The sequence below is a fragment of the Oncorhynchus keta genome, unplaced genomic scaffold (assembly GCF_023373465.1).
Source record: "Oncorhynchus keta strain PuntledgeMale-10-30-2019 unplaced genomic scaffold, Oket_V2 Un_scaffold_5451_pilon_pilon, whole genome shotgun sequence".
Taxonomy (NCBI): Eukaryota; Metazoa; Chordata; class Actinopteri; order Salmoniformes; family Salmonidae; genus Oncorhynchus; species Oncorhynchus keta.
In genome coordinates, this window is record NW_026290961.1 from 177,075 (window position 1) to 197,917 (window position 20,843).

Here is a 20,843-nt window from a genome sequence, read left to right on the forward strand (position 1 = left end):
GTAAATAAGAATTTGTTCTTAACTGACTTGCCTAGTTAAATATGACCTAGCAGCTTGTTGGCCATTATCTTATCGGCATTTCTCAATGAGGTCAAAGCATGCGAATGTATCCAACTGGTATTTACGACTTCACAACTGTTAATTACACGGCCATCCTCATATTCGTAATCATATCTGTACATTGACAGTTGATAGTTGGGTCGGATGAGTAGATGTTGGCAAATACCTATCTCCCTGCACGTTTATAGACCAAAGAACCTGCAGAGTAGGAGCCGCGGAGGGGTGTGTGTTCCACCTCTGTCTCCTCAACTTGCCGTGGGCGGACAATTTTGCTCTCAGTCAGAATGCGAGTTGGCGTTTCATCTTTTTTTCCTACCCTCATCCGTTTGTTAGATATTAAGCACATTGACAGCTTGATAGCAAACGTCCTTGCCATGTGATTTATCATAGAAGCATGCTAACGTGAATGACCACACCGAAACAGAAATGAAAGTGATCGGGTGAAATTATGAAGCGAGTGGACAGAGACATACAGCTCTATCCAATCAGAACAGCAGGATCAATATACAGCCCACCCTTCTCTTTACATACAGGCAAACTAGCCAGTTGAGCTATTTAGATGATATAGCAGCACCTCGCTTGACTGAATGACAAGAGAAAGATGCGTTTCCGATCACGGATAATAAAGAAAGACTCGGATCATAATCGTATCAAGAGAATTGCTCATTTCCTTCACCATACTTGCTTGTTCGACTACTCGGCACACCTCTAGTAATAACCACCTCCCACTTGGTTATGAATGCAGCAAATTGACGTAGTAATGCTGCATTCATGGAAAGTGGTAAGTACCAGTTGTGAAGTCATAATACCAGTTGATGCATTCACATGCTTTGAACTCTTTGAGAAACTGCAACTGGCTAAAAGCCAACAAGTTGCATCAACCATGGACATCATGCTTGAAAACAAATTATAATGTTACAAAACCATATTAATAGATTACTTTTTATAAATAAGGTTTTGTTGCACTTAACTGCAGAAAATGCTGTTTTGGAAGTAATTTTCTTAGTAGATGACGACAAAGGTCAGCATGTGGGAGAAGTCTGAGCTCAGGGATGATAAACGTGTTTTCCTCTAGTAATTACCAGTTGGAGGGGATCAAGATTAGGTTTTTTCCCAGTCGTACATGGCAAATACAACCTTTCCACTATGTTATGAACGTAGCATTAGGCTACAACTTCTGTCATCGCACTGTTCAATGATTCTGCTTTTTCGGTCGGTGAGGAAATATTAGGGTGAAAGGTTAGGCAACGTTATAACTCCAATGCCAGTAACAAAGCCCACAGTTCCCTTCCGGACACTGCGACAGATCGGTTACTATACCCAATCCTGAGATCCACCGACAAGCCAACTTTCTCCAGCAGACTTGTACGAGCCTGAACTGAAACAGCAGACGCGCAAGCACGGACCAAACGGTAAAGTAAACAGACATATCCACACTTTCTACCCTAATATTCAGTGTTTGTCTAGTACAAATGTTTATATTCAGTTTTTGTCTAGTACAAATGTTTATATTCAGTTTTTGTCTAGTACAAATGTTTATCTAATTTACAAGTTCCGCGTTTATGAGACGTTGGCCTACACTCATTCAGTCGATTTCGCGGTGGCGTAATTACGCGTTTACTAACGGATGTCGTACGAGTAAGGATTCGCTTGAGCTAAAAGTAGGACTAGTCCCATTCCGTTATCTGGCTGCTTGGATGAGATGCTTACCAGCACGCATGTAGTTTACGGGCGGGTTCTTCCGCTCCTCGCCTTTTTGTTGTTGCTGCTGAAGTAGATCTATTCCGCATGTTGACGCCTGAGAAACGTTGAATTAACATCACATATTGACCAGTTTAACATTAAGCATAACGGCTAGCATAGAGTAGCTCGGTCGTCTGTTTCAAACCAAAAATTCAACTTCAACCACAAACAACGACTATAGGAATAGGAATAGGTTGCATGTTACTACAGTTGGCATACAAACAGATCTGGGACCAGCCTTGGGTTGAGTTGTCTTGTCTGAACACGTGCATATATTGCGTTCCATAAAAGCCCATTCATCACAACTATATTTAATTCTGAACGGCTGCTTTAGTTCATTGCTGGGGTGTGATTTCTCTGTATGAAGTGGACATTCGAGATCAAAGTCGTTACAGCCACCTATAAAGTAACCCATAGCAACACTGTTGCAAAGTAGCTGAAATGAAGCTGTCTGAAATCCACAGTGGCAATGCTTAGATCTATTCCATTCAATTACCAAATACTTTAATGGAAAACATAGATGACAATATTTAATCAGCTTTACACAGTGAAATATAGCTAGGTAAGGAATGTACTCGATGTACATGGGCTGTGGTGCAGCGGTCTAAGGCACTGCATATCAGTACAGTCTCTGGTTCAAATCCAGGCTGTATCACATCAGGCCGTGATTGGGAGCCCCATAGGGCGCCACACAATTGGCCCAGTGTTGTCTGGGGTAGGCCATCATTGTAAATAAGAATTTGTTCTTAACTGACTTGCCTAGTTAAATAAAGGCTCAGCCAGAAAAGAAAATGTCGAGTGTGAAGACTAGGCTAGTTGGACATACTTCTGTTTTATCAGGGGCGCAACTTTCACTGGGGACGGGGGGCATGCAGATATTAAAAAAAAAAAATCCACCCCAGTTTTATAATTGGAAATGTGATACAAAACGAGGCAAAAGTGTGCTTTAGGACCAAGCGGACATCTCCGAGCGGTTGGGTAGGCTGTTAATAATATATGTATTGTTATGCCCCCCCACTTCTAAAACCAAAATCGCGCCCTTGAGTTTTATGCAGCATTAATCAGCATATTCAGGTAGATTCAAGTAGAACCATTTGAATTACAATAATAATACTTTATTGTCCATTATGTTGCAGTAGTGAATGAAAATGTATTTTGCTCCCAACCCAAAGTAGCTTAATCTGTTTTTATGTCATAACAATAGTTTTCATGACCTGCCCTGGGTGGTCCTTCTGTAGCTCAGTTGGTAGAGCATGGAGCTTGTAACGCCAGGGTAGTGGGTTTGATTCCCGGGACCACCCATACGTAGAATGTATGCACACATGACTGTAAGTCGCTTTGGATAAAAGCGTCCGCTAAATGGCATATATCATATCATATCATAAACATGGCTAAACAATAGTTTCCATGACTTGCCCTGAGAAAACATTGGGACAAAGTCGTTTTCATGACCTGCCCTGAGTAAACATAGCTGTGATAGGGTTTATTAGCGTATGCACAAAGGAATGCAAATATTTACGCTGGGATTTCAACCCAAGACACATAACACATGTTCAAAATCTCCCTCTGTCTCTCTCATACACTCATACCTCTGTCTCCTCCTCCTCTTCCCTCCAGCCAGTCTCTACAGATCTAGTATTTTAGACCAGAGGAGCAGAGCACCATGGTTGTGTCCAAGGCCTGGACGTTACGCCAGCACTTCCAGGGTTTCCCCAAGGCTAGTGACTTCCATCTGAGTGAGGAGACGCTGCCGCAGCCCAAGAATGGGCAGGTGAGGATAGGATAGGATAGACTTTGAAGGTCAATTCCACCATTTTCCAACCTTATCTTCATAATATGCAGCACAATAACAGTGTCTACTACATATGTGGAAATGTAGCATTTCTATGTTTTGTAGAAAAAAATACAACTTTAAAAAGTTCTACTCGATGACATCATAAAAAGTTAATCTAGAAGAAAAAGAAATGCACACCTATTTAGACGAGGTGCTGGCTAGAGGTGCTGGCTAGAGGTGCTGGCTAGAGGTGCTGGCTAGAGGTGCTGGCTAGAGGTGCTGGCTAGAGGTCCTGGCTAGAGGTGCTGTCTAGAGGTGCTGGCTAGAGGTGCTGTCTAGAGGTGCTGGCTAGAGGTGCTGGCTAGAGGTGCTGGCTAGAGGTCCTGGCTAGAGGTCCTGGCTAGAGGTGCTGGCTAGAGGTCCTGGCTAGAGGTCCTGGCTAGAGGTGCTGGCTAGAGGTGCTGGCTAGCGGAGTAGAAAACTTGAAAATAAAAGAGAGCCGCACACTCAGATGCAAAAATGTAATACCAATGTTTCGACAGCCAAGCTGTCTTCATCAGGGTATAATCACAAACACTGTGGGATGACTCGTTTATATAGTGTCAAAAGACACAGGTGTCTGTAATCATGGCCAAGAGTGGCCTAATATCATTGGTTAATTTTCAAATATTAAAATGGCACACAAACAACAACATACAAACAACAAATGGAGAGCATACGATCATAGATTCATTTGACTACACAAGCTTACAAACAATTACAATGGCAAAGTCACAATAATCACAAGAATGGCTTCAGATCAAAGTCTACGTTGAGACCGAAGGGAACAAGGGTCTTTAAGTTAAAGATCCAGGCAGCCTCTCGTTTTAACAATAAATTATCAAGGTCACCCCTCTCCTAGGGAGGGTGACATGTTCAATGCCAATATAACGCAGAGACGAAATCGGGTGGCCTGCCTCCAAGAAGTGGGCCGCAACTGGATAAGTAAAGTTGTTGCACTTAATGGTGCTACGATGCTCTGAGATACGTACTTTTAATTCGCGCTTTGTTTTACCCACAAGCCTTAGTGAAGCACGTAATAACACCTTTTATTGGGATCGATTTCCCTGTTTGTGGGTGTTTGAATGATCTACATTTATAAGTGCCATTCCATTGAGCACAGCCATTACATTTGTAGTTTCCATCCAGTAGGGGCGCAAATAGACGTTGTTCAGGAATATCTTGGGGTGGTAAATCAGTGTACCAATTGGTCTCTGAGATTTCTGCCCCGCGAGAATACGACCAAGGGAAGGTCTGAAAACACATTCCTGAGACTCATCGGATTTTAGGATGTGCCAATGTTTGTGAACGATTCCCTTAATTTGTTCAGAACGTTTTGAATAGCGGGTAGTTAGAACACAAGAATGTGTCTTTTTGCGAGACTGACCTTGAAAAAGGTAATGTCTCATTTTGTTTTGAATTTTCTCAATGGCAATATTAATCTGACCATTCTTGTAGCCCCTCTCCTTGAACTTTCTTTGCGTCTCAGCCATATTTCTGTCGAAATCTGATTGTTTTTTGCAAATTCTTTTGATTCAACAGAATTGGCTGTAGGGTAAACTGTTTTCAAGGGAAGTGGGTGACAACTGTCAGCCCTCAACAAACTGTTAGGATCAGTAGGTTTCCTGTAAAGATCAGTGTATAGAACATTATTTTCACACAAGATCAGAAGATCAAGAAAACTGATTAGACGTGTATCAGATTACATAGTAAATCTCAGATGCTCAGAACAGGAGTTAAGAAAAGCATGGAACGCCTGGAGCTGTTTTGCATCACTCCTCCATAGAACACAAATATCATCAATATACCGTTTCCACATAATGATGTGAGGCAAGAAAACATTTTTGAGAGGATTGAAAATAGATTGTTTCTCCATGTAACCCACATAGAAATTAGCATAGTTAGGAGCCATGGGGGATCGCATAGCAGTACCTTTCGTCTGAATAAAGAAATCATTTAGAAACATGAAATAGTTATGTGTGAGTACTATTTCAGCCAATGTTACAATGCAGGCACTGGAAGGTAGTTCATTAAGGTCACGTTGCAGAAGAACATGTTCCATAGCTTCAATACCGCCCTCGTATGGAATATTAGTGTATAATGACTCAACATCAAAAGTAACTAACAAGGTATTCTCAGGGAGAGGATCAAGAGATTCAATGATAGAGATCATACTGCTGGTGTCCTTTACAAAGGAGGGGAGCTGTTCTGCGAGTGGTCTAATAAAAAAGTTAACAAAAGTAGATAGAGGGGCCGTTACTGCATCAATGCCCGCTACAATAGGGCGCCCTGGAGGTTTTGTAACATTCTTGTGTAATCTTGGCAAAGTATAGAAAGTGACTAGAATTAACCAATGATATTAGGCCACTCTTGGCCATGATTACAGACACCTGTGGCTTTTGACACTGTATAAACGAGTCATCCTGCAGTGTTTGTGATTATACCCCGATGAAGACAGCTTTGCTGTCGAAATGTTGGTAATAACATGTTTGCATCTGAGCTCCTAAAGTGTGCGGCTCTCTTTCATTTTCAATTCATCAAAAGTTCAAACATTTTTAAAAACAGTGTTTTTCTAACGCCGAGATTTGCAGTGACGTGGGGAGCAAGAAATCACTGTTTTAATTCTACCCTGTGATGTCACAGAGAATACTTTTTGAGGACCTTCTTCTCTTTTTAACCACGGATCACATAAACACACTGTTTTCACATGTAGACACTGGATTGTTGCTGGAGATAAAGAATATGAAGTTGAAAGTGGCGGAATTGCCCCTTAATGTCCCAGAGGGGAAAATTGTCTTGGCGCCCTACCGGAAACTGCATCATTGTTCCATGGCATGTGAAATGACTTGATATCTGTGTTTAAAAAAACATGTGTTTTCTTTGCAAAACGGTGTCCACTAATGAATATACCCCTTAACAAATTGTAATTTTTTTTAGCAAAATATTTTCAGTTGCAAAATGTTTCGCTACGGTGTGTACTAATGAATAGACCACTGTTCAGGTGCTGTTGGAGGCTGTGTTCCTCAGTGTGGACCCTTACATGAGACCCTACAGCCAGACAATGATGAAGGAGGGAGACGTTATGATTGGATCACAAGTTGCCAAGTAAGGGTACATTATAGGGGAGGGAGGCGGGCATGTGGATGCAAACACATACTAGACTGACTGACAGTCATGTTGACACACTATAGACTGACTGACACTCATGTTGACACTATAGACTGACTGACAGTCATGTTGACACACTATAGACTGACTGACACTCATGTTGACACACTATAGACTGACTGACAGTCATGTTGACACACTATAGACTGACTGACACTCATGTTGACACTATAGACTGACTGACACTCATGTTGACACTATAGACTGACTGACACTCATGTTGACACACTATAGACCTACTGACACTCATGTTTACACACTATAGACTGACTGACACTCATGTTGACACACTATAGACTGACTGACACTCATGTTGACACACTATAGACTGACTGACACTCATGTTGACACACTATAGACTGACTGACACTCATGTTGACACACTATAGACTGACTGACACTCATGTTGACACACTATAGACTGACTGACACTCATGTTGACACACTATAGACTGACTGACACTCATGTTGACACACTATAGACCTACTGACACTCATGTTGACACACTATAGACTGACTGACACTCATGTTGACACACTATAGACTGACTGACACTCATGTTGACACACTATAGACTGACTGACACTCATCTTGACACACTATAGACTGACTGACACTCATGTTGACACACTACAGACTGACTGACACTCATGTTGACACACTATAGACCTACTGACACATGTTGACACTATAGACTGACTGACACTCATGTTGACACACTATAGACTGACTGACACTCATGTTGACACACTATAGACTGACTGACACTCATGTTGACACACTATAGACTGACTGACACTCATGTTGACACACTATAGACTGACTGACACTCATGTTGACACACTATAGACTGACTGACACTCATGTTGACACACTATAGACTGACTGACAGTCATTTTGCCACTATAGACTGACTGACACTCATGTTGACACACTATAGACTGACTGACACTCATGTTGACACTATAGACTGACTGACACTCATGTTGACACTATAGACTGACTGACACTCATGTTGACACTATAGACTGACTGACACTCATGTTGACACACTATAGACTGACTGACACTCATGTTGACACACTATAGACCTACTGACACTCATGTTGACACACTATAGACTGACTGACACTCATGTTGACACACTATAGACTGACTGACACTCATGTTGACACACTATAGACTGACTGACTCATCTTGACACACTATAGACTGACTGACACTCATGTTGACACACTACAGACTGACTGACACTCATGTTGACACACTATAGACCTACTGACACATGTTGACACTATAGACTGACTGACACTCATGTTGACACACTATAGACTGACTGACACTCATGTTGACACACTATAGACTGACTGACACTCATGTTGACACACTATAGACTGACTGACACTCATGTTGACACACTATAGACTGACTGACACTCATGTTGACACACTATAGACTGACTGACACTCATGTTGACACACTATAGACCGACTGACACTCATCTTGACACACTATAGACTGACTGACACTCATGTTGACACACACACACTCACCTCTCTCTGTCTCTCTCCCCCCCTCTCCAGGGTGATCCAGAGCTATAACCCCAGCTTCCCGGTGGGCTGCCATGTGGTCAGTGATTGTGGATGGAGGAGTCACTGGGTGTGTGATGGGGCAGAGCTGACCCCTGTGCTTCCCGACTGGCCCCAGGACATCCCCCTCTCCCTGGCCCTGGGGGCCATCGGCATGCCTGGGTAGGATGGATGGATCTTTCTCGATAGATAGATATGCAGACTGCACTGTGTGGTTGAGGTGTGTGATATACAGTAGTGGTTATAATAGTGCTGATGGTGATGATGATATCTCTCTAGTCTGACAGCTCTGTATGGACTAGAGGAGGTGTGTGAGATAAAGAAGGGGGAGACTCTTCTGGTGAACGCTGCAGCAGGAGCCGTGGGGTCAGTGGTGGGACAGATCGCCAAGATCAAGGTACAACATTCCCCCAACGTTCCCAGAGCGTTCCCAACAACGTCTCAACAGTGTTAGTTACTTCCTGAAGATGAGGACAAGTTGTGTTCTACATTCCATGTGTCTCTGTGTGTTACCAGTGACTTTCATAATGTATAGTGAGTCTGTGTGTAATAAGGTCTGTGTGTAGCTGGTGTAGAGAGTCAGGAGCATTGAGTAAAACACATATTTACTCATAATATTCACAACATACAGCATAATAAACCGAGCCCACAATAACGGACCGTAATACAATTTTTCTCCCCCCTTTATTTAACCAGGTAGGCAAGTCGAGAACAAGTTCTCATTTACAATTGCGACCTGGCCAAGATGAAGCAAAGCAGTTCGACACACACAACAACACAGAGTTACACATGGAGTAAAACAAACATACAGTCAATAATACAGTAGGAAAATAAGTCTATATACAATGTGAGAAAATTAGGTGAGATAAGGGAGGTAAAGGCAAAAAAAGGCCATGGTGGCAAAGTAAATACAATATATCAAGTAAAACACTGGAATGGTAGATTTGCAGTGGAAGAATGTGCAAAGGAGAAATATAAATAATGGGGTGCAAAGGAGCAAAATAAATAAATATAGTAGGGGAAGAGGTAGTTGTTTGGGCTAAATTATAGATGGGCTATGTACAGGTGCAGTAATCTGTGAGCTGATCTGACAGTTGGTGCTTAAAGTTAGTGAGGGAGATAAGTATTTCCAGTTTCAAAGATTTTTGTAGTTCGTTCCAGTCATTGGCAGCAGAGAACTTGAAGGAGTAATTGGCTTTGGGGGTGACCAGAGAGATAAACCTGCTGGAGCAGAGGTTAAATAATGAACATGTAATTGGGGAATAGAAACCAGGTGTGTAGAAAACAAAGACAAAACAAATGGAAAATCAAAAGTGGATCGGCAGTGGCTAGAAACCCGGTGACGTTGACCGCCGAACGCCACCCGAACAAGGAGAGGGACCGACTTTGGCAGAAGTCGTGACACTGTGTGTGTGTCCGTCCTCAGGGCTGCAGAGTGGTGGGCTGTGCGGGGACAGATACCAAGGTGTCCTATCTAAAGGAGCTGGGTTTTGACCAGGTCTTCAACTACAAGACTGCCACCTCTCTGGAGGAATCACTCAGGGAGGCCGCGCCACACGGATACGACTGCTACTTTGAGAACGTGAGGTCGCTGCACCACTCGCACACACGCACTCTTTGTGTGTGTGGACATGCGTGTGTGTGTGGACATGCATGTGTGTGTGTGGACATGTGTGTGTGTGTATCAAAGCTCAATCTCTCTCTCTCTCCGTCCAGGTTGGGGGGAAGTTCTCCAGTGTAGTGATGCCTCAGATGAGAGAGTATGGCAGAATAGCTGTGTGTGGAAGCATCTCCATGTACAACGACACCACACCACAGACAGGTATACTGTCCACACTACAGACAGGTATACTGTCCACACTACAGACAGGTATACTGTCCACACCACAGACAGGTATACTGTCCACACTACAGACAGGTATACTGTCCACACCACAGACAGGTCTACTGTCCACACCACAGACAGGTCTACTGTCCACACCACAGACAGGTGTACTGTCCACACCACAGACAGGTCTACTGTCCACACCACAGACAGGTCTACTGTCCCCACCACAGACAGGTCTACTGTCCACACCACAGACAGGTCTACTGTCCACACCACAGACAGGTCTACTGTCCACACCACAGACAGGTCTACTGTCCACACCACAGACAGGTCTTCTGTCCACACCACAGACAGGTATACTGTCCTCACCACAGACAGGTCTACTGTCCTCACCACAGACAGGTCTACTGTCCACACCACAGACAGGTATACTGTCCACACCACAGACAGGTCTACTGTCCACACCACAGACAGGTCTACTGTCCACACCACAGACAGGTCTACTGTCCACACCACAGACAGGTCTACTGTCCACACCACAGACAGGTCTACTGTCCCCACCACAGACAGGTCTACTGTCCACACCACAGACAGGTCTACTGTCCACACCACAGACAGGTCTACTGTCCACACCACAGACAGGTCTACTGTCCACACCACAGACAGGTCTACTGTCCACACCACAGACAGGTCTACTGTCCACACCACAGACAGGTCTACTGTCCACACCACAGACAGGTGTACTGTCCACACCACAGACAGGTGTACTGTCCACACCACAGACAGGTCTACTGTCCACGCCACAGTTATTTATTTATATTTCAGGGCCGTATGTACAGACCCATATGATCTTACTGTATCTGTGTAACTGGATCTGTATATCTGTACATGTTAATATGTGGCTACTGTATGTGTTTATATTTCAGGGCCGTATGTACACACCCATATGATCTTCAAGCAGCTGAGGATGGAGGGCTTCCTGTGTGCTCGCTGGAAAAACAAACACCAGCAGTCACTGAGGAGGCTGATGGCCTGGATGACTGAGGTACAGAGAGAGGGTTCTACTAGCAGGGTTCTATTACTATTGTTCTATTACCAGGTTTCTATTACCAGTGTTCTATTACCAGGAATCTATTACCAGTGTTCTACTACTAGGGTTCTATTACCAGGGTTCTATTACCAGTGTTCTACTACTAGTGTTCTATTACCAGGGTTCTATTACTATTTTGCTATTACCAGGTTTCTATTACCAGTGTTCTATTACCAGGATTCTATTACCAGTGTTCTACTACTAGTGTTCTACTACTAATGTTCTATTACCAGGGTTCTATTACCAGTGTTCTACTACCAGTGTTCTAATAAGTGTTCTATTACTAGTGTTCTATTACCAGGGTTCTACTACTAGTGTTCTATTACCAGGATTCTGTTACCAGGGTTCTACTACTTGTTTTATATTACTAGTGTTCTATTATTAGTGTTCTGTTACCAGTGTGCTATTATTAGTGTTCTATTACCAGTGTTCTAATAAGTGTTCTATTACTAGTGTTCTATTACCAGGATTCTGTTACCAGGGTTCTACTACTAGTTTTCTATTACTAGTGTTCTATTACCAGTGTTCTATTACTAGTGTTCTATTACCAGTGTTCTATTATTAGTGTTCTATTACCAGTTTTCTATTACCAGTGTTTTATTACCAGTGTTGTATTACCAGTGTTTTATTACCAGTGTTCCATTACCAGTGTTGTATTACCAGTGTTTTATTACCAGTGTTTTATTACCAGTGTTTTATTACCAGTGTTTTATTACCAGTGTTTTATTACCAGTGTTTTATTACCAGTGTTTTATTACCAGTGTTGTATTACCAGTGTTGTATTACCAGTGTTGTATTACCAGTGTTTTATTACCAGTGTTGTATTACCAGTGTTGTATTACCAGTGTTGTATTACCAGTGTTTTATTACCAGTGTTTTATTACCAGTGTTGTATTACCAGTGTTGTATTACCAGTGTTTTATTAGCAGTGTTGTATTACCAGTGTTTTATTACCAGTGTTTTATTACCAGTGTTTTATTACCAGTGTTTTATTAGCAGTGTCCTGCTACTTGTGACAATATTATACTGGATGACTGATGTACAGGGGCAGGGTTCCATTACCAGTGTTTTAATACCAGTGTTCCATTACCAGTGTTCCAATACCAGTGTTCCATTACCAGTGTTCAGGATACTTTCGAAACCAATCCAGTTAAGATTCCTTGTGAAGGTAGTTTTATAGTCATGTGAATCCATGAAAATAGTTGTCAAACATTGTGTAAGCATGATGAGGAATATGACAGAGGTGATGAGGGTGATGACGGTAATGATGATGCTGACGACGAGGAAGAGGAGAATAAAATGTTTGTGTTGATCTTTCAGGGCAAGCTGAGATGCAATGAACACATCACCATTGGTTTCAACAACATGCCTGCTGCCTTCATGGGCATGCTACAGGGAGACAACACTGGCAAGGCTGTGGTCAAGGTGTGATGACGTCACAATCAACATTACACTCCTCCAGAACATCTGGCTAAAGCATTCCAGAACACTCAACTTCATACACTCCAGGTTCTAGAACCAGAATCTGCTTCACCTTAACATTCCAGAATACTTCCCGAATACCACACTCTAGTGTTCTGTTCCATGTTTATTCATAGAAACGTTCAACAGACAGCTAGACAGGTTTGGTCCAGTGTAATTCAACAGACAGCCAGACAGGTTTGGTCCAGTGTAATTCAACAGACAGCCAGACAGGTTTGGTCCAGTGTAATTCAACAGACAGACAGACAGGTTTGGTCCAGTGTAATTCAACAGACAGCCAGACAGGTTTGGTCCAGTGTAATTCAACAGACAGCCAGACAGGTTTGGTCCAGTGTAATTCAACAGACAGCCAGACAGGTTTGGTCCAGTGTAATTCAACAGACAGCCAGACAGGTTTGGTCCAGTGTAATTCAACAGACAGCCAGACAGGTTTGGTCCAGTGTAATTCAACAGACAGCCAGACAGACAGGTTTGGTCCAGTGTAATGCTATTAACTAAATAAACATGTCTTCACAATATAATGTTTATAAATAATACATCCAGCCTACTGATCATTTACTGTTTCTACACCAATAACATCATATTTGACTAATTACCAGACAGTCCCCACCACCTGGTTAATACTGTAGTGACCTTAACCCAACACCTATCAACCTCATAACCTGGTCTATAGTGAGTTTATACTGTAGTGACCTTAACCCAACACCTAGCAACCTCATAACCTGGTCTATACTGAGTTTATACTGTAGTGACCTTAACCCAACACCTAGCAACCTCATAACCTGGTCTATACTGAGTTTATACTGTATTGACCTTAACCCAACACCTAGCAACCTCATAACCTGGTCTATACTGAGTTTATACTGTAGTGACCTTAACCCTACACCTAGCAACCTCATAACCTGGTCTATACTGTAGTGACTGACCTTAACCCAACACCTAGCAACCTCATAACCTGGTCTATACTGAGTTTATACTGTAGTGACCTTAACCCAACACCTAGCAACCTCATAACCTGGTCTATACTGAGTTTATACTGTAGTGACCTTAACCCAACACCTAGCAACCTCATAACCTGGTCTATACTGAGTTTATACTGTAGTGACCTTAACCCAACACCTAGCAACCTCATAACCTGGTCTATACTGAGTTTATACTGTAGTGACCTTAACCCAACACCTAGCAACCTCATAACCTGGTCTATACTGAGTTTATACTGTATTGACCTTAACCCAACACCTAGCAACCTCATAACCTGGTCTATACTGAATTTATACTGTAGTGACCTTAACCCAACACCTCGCAACCTCATGACCTGGTCTATACTGAGTTTATACTGTAGTGACCTTAACCTAACACCTAGCAACCTCATAACCTGGTCTATAGCGCTCTGGGAGGAGGACACCTGGTCTATACTGAGTTTATACTGTAGTGACCTTAACCCTCCACCTGAGTTTATACTGTAGTGACCTTAACCTAACACCTAGCAACCTCATAACCTGGTCTATACTGAGTTTATACTGTAGTGACCTTAACCCAACACCTAGCAACCTCATAACCTGGTCTATACTGAGTTTATACTGTAGTGACCTTAACCCAACACCTAGCAACCTCATAACCTGGTCTATACTGAGTTTATACTGTAGTGACCTTAACCCAACACCTCGCAACCTCATGACCTGGTCTATACTGAGTTTATACTGTATTGACCTTAACCCAACACCTAGCAACCTCATAACCTGGTCTAGACTGAGTTTATACTGTAGTGACCTTAACCCAACACCTAGCAACCTCAAAGGTTTCATATCTCCTGGTGTAACTACTAAGGTGTTGGGTTGACAGTCGCTGGGACTAGTCCCCACATTCACTACAATACATTACACAATGGTGTACATGTATTCTTCACCACTAATATAACACCTGCTAACTTCTATTATATATTTAGTGCACTAGATTACATACATTTATGATATGCCAGTTTAATTACAAATAAAAACGAACTGCTTAAAACTTGAAATTGATATCCAACACAACTCCATAAGATGAGGTGTCCCATCAACCCACTATTTATACATTTACTTTTGATACTTAACTATATTCAAAACCAAATACTTTTTTTTACTTTTACTCAAGTAGTATTTTACTGGATTACTTTTATTTGAGTCATTTTCTATTAAGGTATCTTTACTTTTACTCAAGTATGAAAATAGGGTACTTTTTACAGCACTGGTCCCATCAACCCACTCCCAAACTCCCTCTGTATGGCTGAAGTCCAATCCAGACCTCCCTGCTCAAGCCATGAATGAATATACCTGTCATGTTGACACAAGAAAAATATAACACATCCAGATAGACTCCGCAAAATGACGATGCCACGGACCGGAGATATTGAGATCAACGAGATGCAACACTTCGCAGTCACACACAGTATCTGTGCATGTGCACAGGTTCGCATCACGCTGTTTAAAGGTTGGTATCCAGGGCAACAGAACAGCAGAGAAGAACACTCTTAGTTGTTGTTGAAATTGACCCACTATGCGGTTTACTTTCTGCATCTACGTCATATTGCTGAGTCTACCTTTTTAGTTAACATTTCACAACAGAAATGCTTTTAAACTACTTTTCTGCCACATTCAATCACATGAATGCATTTTGTAATTGTCATAAATGTCGCAGTGTAATGATGTTAGGAATGGAGGTAGATATGTGGATTATGCCACAGTTTGAGTGCCAATATCTCCCTTCTCCTGTAGTGTGCACTTGTTCACTTCCCTTCTTGAATACCTCATTTGCGCACACTGTATATAGACATTTTCTATTGTGTTATTGACTGTATGTTTATTTATTCCATGTGTAACTCTGTGTTGTTGTTTGTGTCGCACTGCTTTGCTTTATCTTGGCCAAGTCGCAGTTGTAAATTTGAACTTGTTCTCAACTGGCCTACCTGGTTTAAATAAAGGTGAAATAAAATTTAAAATTGTAAAGAAAATGCCAGGTATGGAAACTTGTTCCATGGCCTATGCCTAAACCAATCCAATGTTTTTAAACTTGTCGGGAGGAGAGAGAGATTGGGACGAGTCTATTCCCACGTCTCACATCCTACCACTAGGGGGCAGCAGCAGCCAGGGCCAAGGTCCTGTTGGACTGGGCCTTTAAGAAAGTGATTTCGCACCAGGTTTAGGGTCAATTCCATTTCAATACAGTGAATAAACTGAAATACATTTTCCTCAAAGCTTGTCTATGTAATGAGAATGTGGAAATTGGAAGTTGGAGTTGTCTATGAGAAACAATGTTATATAGGAATTTCTGTTTATTTCTTGAATTGACTGAATGGATATGAAACGAAGCCAGTTCATGAAAGAAACCTGAGTGTGGTGACATCAGTTGATCGCATCAGCAGATATTGTGCCAATTGGATTCACACTGTACTTACATGTGGTCTATTCTACAGAACAGTTCTATATTATTAACTGAATATGACAATTCACTCAGGCTCTGCTCCTTCAGGGTAGCTCACTGCCAACCTCCAAGACTATGCATTGTAATCTTTTCTAAGAAATGGTTCAACGTACATGTGGTGTTTCCTTTTTTAAATGGAATTGATCCCAACCCTGTTGCTCTCAGGCATGGATGATTGACAGGTAATTACTGATCAGAGAAGCTATATGATAGTAGCCTCCCAACCCTGTTGCTCTCAGGCATGGATGATTGACAGGTAATTACTGATCAGAGAAGCTATATGAAAGTAGCCTCCCAACCCTGTTGCTCTCAGGCATGGATGATTGACAGGTAATTACTGATCAGAGAAGCTATATGAAAGTAGCCTCCCAACCCTGTTGCTCTCAGGTGTGGATGATTGACAGGTAGTTACAGATCAGAGAAGCTATATGAAAGTAGCCTCCCAACCCTGTTAATCTCAGGCATGGATGATTGACAGGTAATTACTGATCAGAGAAGCTATATGAAAATAGCCTCCCAACCAGGTTGGTTTGGTCTGGATAGTCTTTTTGTTTTCCTTGTGATATTGTTGAGCTCTTGGGATGGCCAACTGAAGAGCCTCAACGGGCCTCCATTGGGCCACGGTGAGACGTGCGGAAGCTGTCTCTCCCTGTATTCTGCCGAACTCTCTGGCTGTGAGGGAATCCCAAATGACACCCCATTCCCTTTATAGTGCACTACTCACCAAAAGGAATGCAATACAAAGGGGATAGGGTATAAGTTGGGATTCTCTCTATCCCTCTGAAATATAATACAACCATTAAACAACTCCATTCACTTGCTAAATAATAGCTGCTTTTCAAAACAGTTGAATCTAATCACTACCTGTATTAAAGGTCACCAGGGGGCGTGTCCTGTTTATTGCACTGACAGTCATTGCCACCTGTCTTACTGTAGTCAATGATTAGTCCCAGTTAGTTTAGTAACAAAACCTTAGACCCTGTTCTGATAACTGGTGGTTATGATCCAACCCTTCATTCTGGTGTTATCACCACAAACAGGAAGTTAACAAGATATTAGTTAAAATGTAAACAGTAACATTCACTCTGTCTTAAAAGGCACAATGTCTTATTGACACCAGTTTTTCTTTCTTCAAGTTTAGGAGTAGACCTTTAAAATGTACACTGTAAAATTCACTCTGTCCTAAAGAGGCAGAGAGATGTCTTGTCCTTCTAGATTACAGATGTTATGCCACTATGTATACACACTTTTTGACATACAGTATGAATACATGATTGTGTGTCAGCTTGTGCAACAGACAGTAGTCAGTCATGTTGCTCCTGGTCACGTGATTCGGCAGCCCAACCTGCGACTTCAAAAATCAGTGTCAGCTCTCGGCCCAAGAGGGAATTACCTCCTTATCTAATTAAGAAGTTGGTTTCTCCTGTGGGAGACTCAGGTTCAGATCAGTGTCTTCATGTGTGTGTGTGTCTGTCTGAATGTGAACATTTGTTTCTCTCCTACCTGTAGTTCAGAGTACCATTCTATCAAATCACACCAGTCTACAGACCATCATTAACATACAGTAGAGAGTTCATTAAAAGTACCTATGAGAAGCCTATTTCTCACAGATCCATTCTTGTGAAAATGAACATCCCAAATCCCTCCATACGCCTTGGCCTGACGATATGTAATAGATTTCCCACAGTTCAAAGTACGTACCACCACCAGGCTCTCCACTCCACCAATACCTGCAGTAGAAACAACAGGGTTAGACTGACCACTCTCTAAGAACCTAGAATATGAACAACACAGAGTTAGACTGACCACTCTCTCAGAACCCAGAGTATGAACAACACAGAGTTAGACTGACCTCTCTCTCAGAACCTAGAGTATGAACAACACAGAGTTAGACTGGCCACTCTCTAAGAACCTAGAGTATGATCAGGTTCAGATCAGTGTAAAACACAGAGTTAGACTGACCACTCTCTCAGAACCTAGAGTATGAACAACACAGAGTTAGACTGACCTCTCTCTCAGAACCTAGAGTATGAACAACACAGAGTTAGACTGACCACTCTCTCAGAACCTAGAGTATGAACAACACAGAGTTCATTCATGACAGAGTTAGACTGACCACTCTCTCAGAACCTAGAGTATGAACAACACAGAGTTAGACTGACCTCTCTCTCAGAACCTAGAGTATGAACAACACAGAGTTAGACTGACCACTCTCTCAGAACCTAGAGTATGAACAACACAGAGTTAGACTGACCTCTCTCAGAACCTAGAGTATGAACAACACAGAGTTAGACTGACCTCTCTCTCAGAACCTAGAGTATGAACAACACAGAGTTAGACTGACCACTCTCTAAGAACCTAGAGTATGAACAACACAGAGTTAGACTGACCACTCTCTCAGAACCTAGAGTATGAACAACACAGAGTTAGACTGACCACTCTCTCAGAACCTAGAATATGAACAACACAGAGTTAGACTGACCACTCTCTCAGAACCTAGAGTATGAACAACACAGAGTTAGACTGACCACTCTCTCAGAACCTAGAGTATGAACAACACAGAGTTAGACTGACCTCTCTCTCAGAACCTAGAGTATGAACAACACAGAGTTAGACTGACCACTCTCTCAGAACCTAGAGTATGAACAACACAGAGTTAGACTGACCACTCTCTCAGAACCTAGAGTATGAACAACACAGAGTTAGACTGACCACTCTCTCAGAACCTAGAGTATGAACAACACAGAGTTAGACTGACCACTCTCTCAGAACCTAGAGTATGAACAACACTGAGTTAGACTGACCACTCTCTCAGAACCTAGAGTATGAACAACACAGAGTTAGACTGACCACTCTCTCAGAACCTAGAGTATGAACAACACAGAGTTAGACTGACCACTCTCTCAGAACCACAGAGAATCAGTCCTACTCCTTCCACTGTGGTCAGTGTTACACTGAGTTAGCTGTAGAGTCAGTGTCAGTAGTCTCTTACCTTGGGGTGGTCAGTGTTATTATACAGCAGTAGTCTCTTACCTTGGGGTGGTCAGTGTTATTATCAGTGAACCACCTTGGGGTTCAGTGAGCAGTAGTCTCTTACCTTGGGGTGGTCAGTTTTATTACAAGGCAGTTAGTCTGCCACCTTGGGGTGGTCAGTGTTAGAGTATCAGTAGTCTCACAGTGTTAGACTGACCATCAGTAGTCTCTTACCTTGGGGTGGTCAGTGAACATCAGTAGTCTCTTACCTTGGGGTGGAGTTATTATACATCAGTAGTCTCTTACCTTGGGGTTGTCAGTGTTATTATAGAGCAGTAGTCTCTTACCTTGGGGTGGTCAGTGTTATTAGAGCAGTAGTCTCTTACCTTGGGGTGGTCAGTGTTATTATAGAGCAGTAGTCTCTTACCCAGTGTTATTATAGATCAGTAGTCTCTTACCTGGGGTGGTCAGTGTTATTATAGACAGTAGTCTCTTACCTTGTGGTGGTCAGTGTTATTATAGAGCAGTAGTCTCTTACCTTGGGGTGGTCAGTGTTATTATAGAGCAGTAGTCTCTTACCTTGGGGTGGTCAGTGTTATTATACAGCAGTAGTCTCAGAACCTTGGGGTGGTCAGTGTTATTATAGGCCAGTAGTCTCTTACCTTGGGGTGGTCAGTGTTATTATAGACAGTAGTCTCTCACCTTGGGGTGGTCAGTGTTATTATAGAGCAGTAGTCTCTTACCTTGGGGTGGTCAGTGTTATTATAGATCAGTAGTCTCTTACCTTGGGGTGGTCAGTGTTATTATAGACAGTAGTCTCTTACCTTGGGGTGGTCAGTGTTATTATAGAGCAGTAGTCTCTTACCTTGGGGTGGTCAGTGTTATTATAGAGCAGTAGTCTCTTACCTTGGGGTGGTCAGTGTTATTATAGAGCAGTAGTCTCTTACCTTGGGGTGGTCAGTGTTATTATAGAGCAGTAGTCTCTTACCCTGGGGTGGTCAGTGTTATTATGAGCAGTAGTCTCTTACCTTGGGGTGGTCAGTGTTGTTATAGAGCAGTAGACTCTTACCTTGGGGTGGTCAGTGTTATTATAGAGCAGTAGTCTCTTACCTTGGGGTGGTCAGTGTTATTATACAGCAGTAGTCTCTTACCTTGGGGTGGTCAGTGGGGTTCCGTCCACCCATTTCCAGGTCCCCTCAGTAACAGAATCAGTCAGACCAATCCAGACATATTTGACTGATTCAAACCCATTGATGAATGTCTGTTGTTGAGGAACAGAAAAATCATTGTTACTAACACATGATGGACTAATAAATATAGTATCTCTCTCTGTCTCTCACCTGCTCCTCTTCACTGTTAATGATCACCAGATCTGCTCCTCTCTCCAGACAGTCCTGTCTACTCTCCTCCCAGGATTTCTTCTCAGTAGAGAGGTGGTAACAGCTGCAACCAAACCTTCTCCATCCTTCAGGACAGGAGCCTAGAAGTTTCACATTTACTATCTTTGACACTCGAATGTTATGAACATTTATATTACACAAAATAAAAAGAACATGACACAGATAAAGCACTTCTAAGGTGCACCTGCGTAATGATCATGCTGTTTAATCAGCTTATTGATATGCCACACCTGTCAT

The 20,843-nt window shown here is 42.4% G+C and overlaps 2 protein-coding genes and 1 long non-coding RNA gene across 66 annotated transcripts; 1 reads left to right on the top strand and 2 right to left on the bottom strand.

Annotated features, from left to right (window-relative positions):
• The first annotated feature begins 625 nt into the window (after positions 1-625).
• LOC127929169 (prostaglandin reductase 1-like) lies at positions 626-13,310 on the top strand. 10 transcript variants are annotated; one of them, XM_052516924.1, is made up of 13 exons: positions 628-841; positions 1,329-1,472; positions 3,421-3,574; positions 6,618-6,721; positions 8,369-8,536; positions 8,654-8,771; positions 9,801-9,956; positions 10,091-10,268; positions 10,605-10,700; positions 10,965-10,988; positions 11,129-11,247; positions 12,613-12,987; positions 13,024-13,310. In XM_052516924.1, exons 3-12 carry the CDS (start codon positions 3,467-3,469, stop codon positions 12,721-12,723), a joined length of 1,182 nt encoding a protein of 393 aa, XP_052372884.1. In that variant the 5' UTR covers positions 628-841; positions 1,329-1,472; positions 3,421-3,466; the 3' UTR covers positions 12,724-12,987; positions 13,024-13,310. The 10 variants fall into 10 exon arrangements, with proteins under 10 accessions (XP_052372886.1, XP_052372884.1, XP_052372885.1 ...); XM_052516925.1 differs by having other exon boundaries at positions 1,337-1,472; XM_052516926.1 differs by lacking the exon at positions 1,329-1,472 and having other exon boundaries at positions 626-841.
• LOC127929170 (uncharacterized) lies at positions 12,949-16,074 on the bottom strand. Of its 50 annotated transcripts, none has more exons than XR_008133579.1 (5): positions 14,506-16,074; positions 14,378-14,445; positions 14,180-14,223; positions 13,701-13,969; positions 12,949-13,647 (listed from the first exon to the last, which is right to left on the bottom strand). XR_008133579.1 is itself a non-coding variant. In XM_052516943.1 (5 exons), exons 1-5 carry the CDS (start codon positions 14,577-14,579, stop codon positions 13,392-13,394), a joined length of 951 nt encoding a protein of 316 aa, XP_052372903.1. In that variant the 5' UTR covers positions 14,580-16,074; the 3' UTR covers positions 12,949-13,391. The 50 variants fall into 50 exon arrangements, 22 of the variants coding, with proteins under 22 accessions (XP_052372903.1, XP_052372896.1, XP_052372895.1 ...); XR_008133565.1 differs by having other exon boundaries at positions 13,701-14,149; XR_008133577.1 differs by having other exon boundaries at positions 14,378-14,424; positions 14,485-16,074.
• Positions 16,075-19,211: 3,137 nt separating this feature from the next.
• On the bottom strand, positions 19,212-20,469 carry LOC127929177 (uncharacterized). Of its 6 annotated transcripts, none has more exons than XR_008133687.1 (4): positions 20,358-20,469; positions 20,031-20,153; positions 19,909-19,990; positions 19,212-19,266 (listed from the first exon to the last, which is right to left on the bottom strand). It is a non-coding gene; the product is annotated as an uncharacterized LOC127929177 (long non-coding RNA). The 6 variants fall into 6 exon arrangements; XR_008133690.1 differs by lacking the exon at positions 19,212-19,266 and adding an exon at positions 19,697-19,744 and having other exon boundaries at positions 19,950-19,990; XR_008133686.1 differs by lacking the exons at positions 19,212-19,266; positions 19,909-19,990 and adding an exon at positions 19,513-19,592.
• Positions 20,470-20,843: the final 374 nt, after the last annotated feature.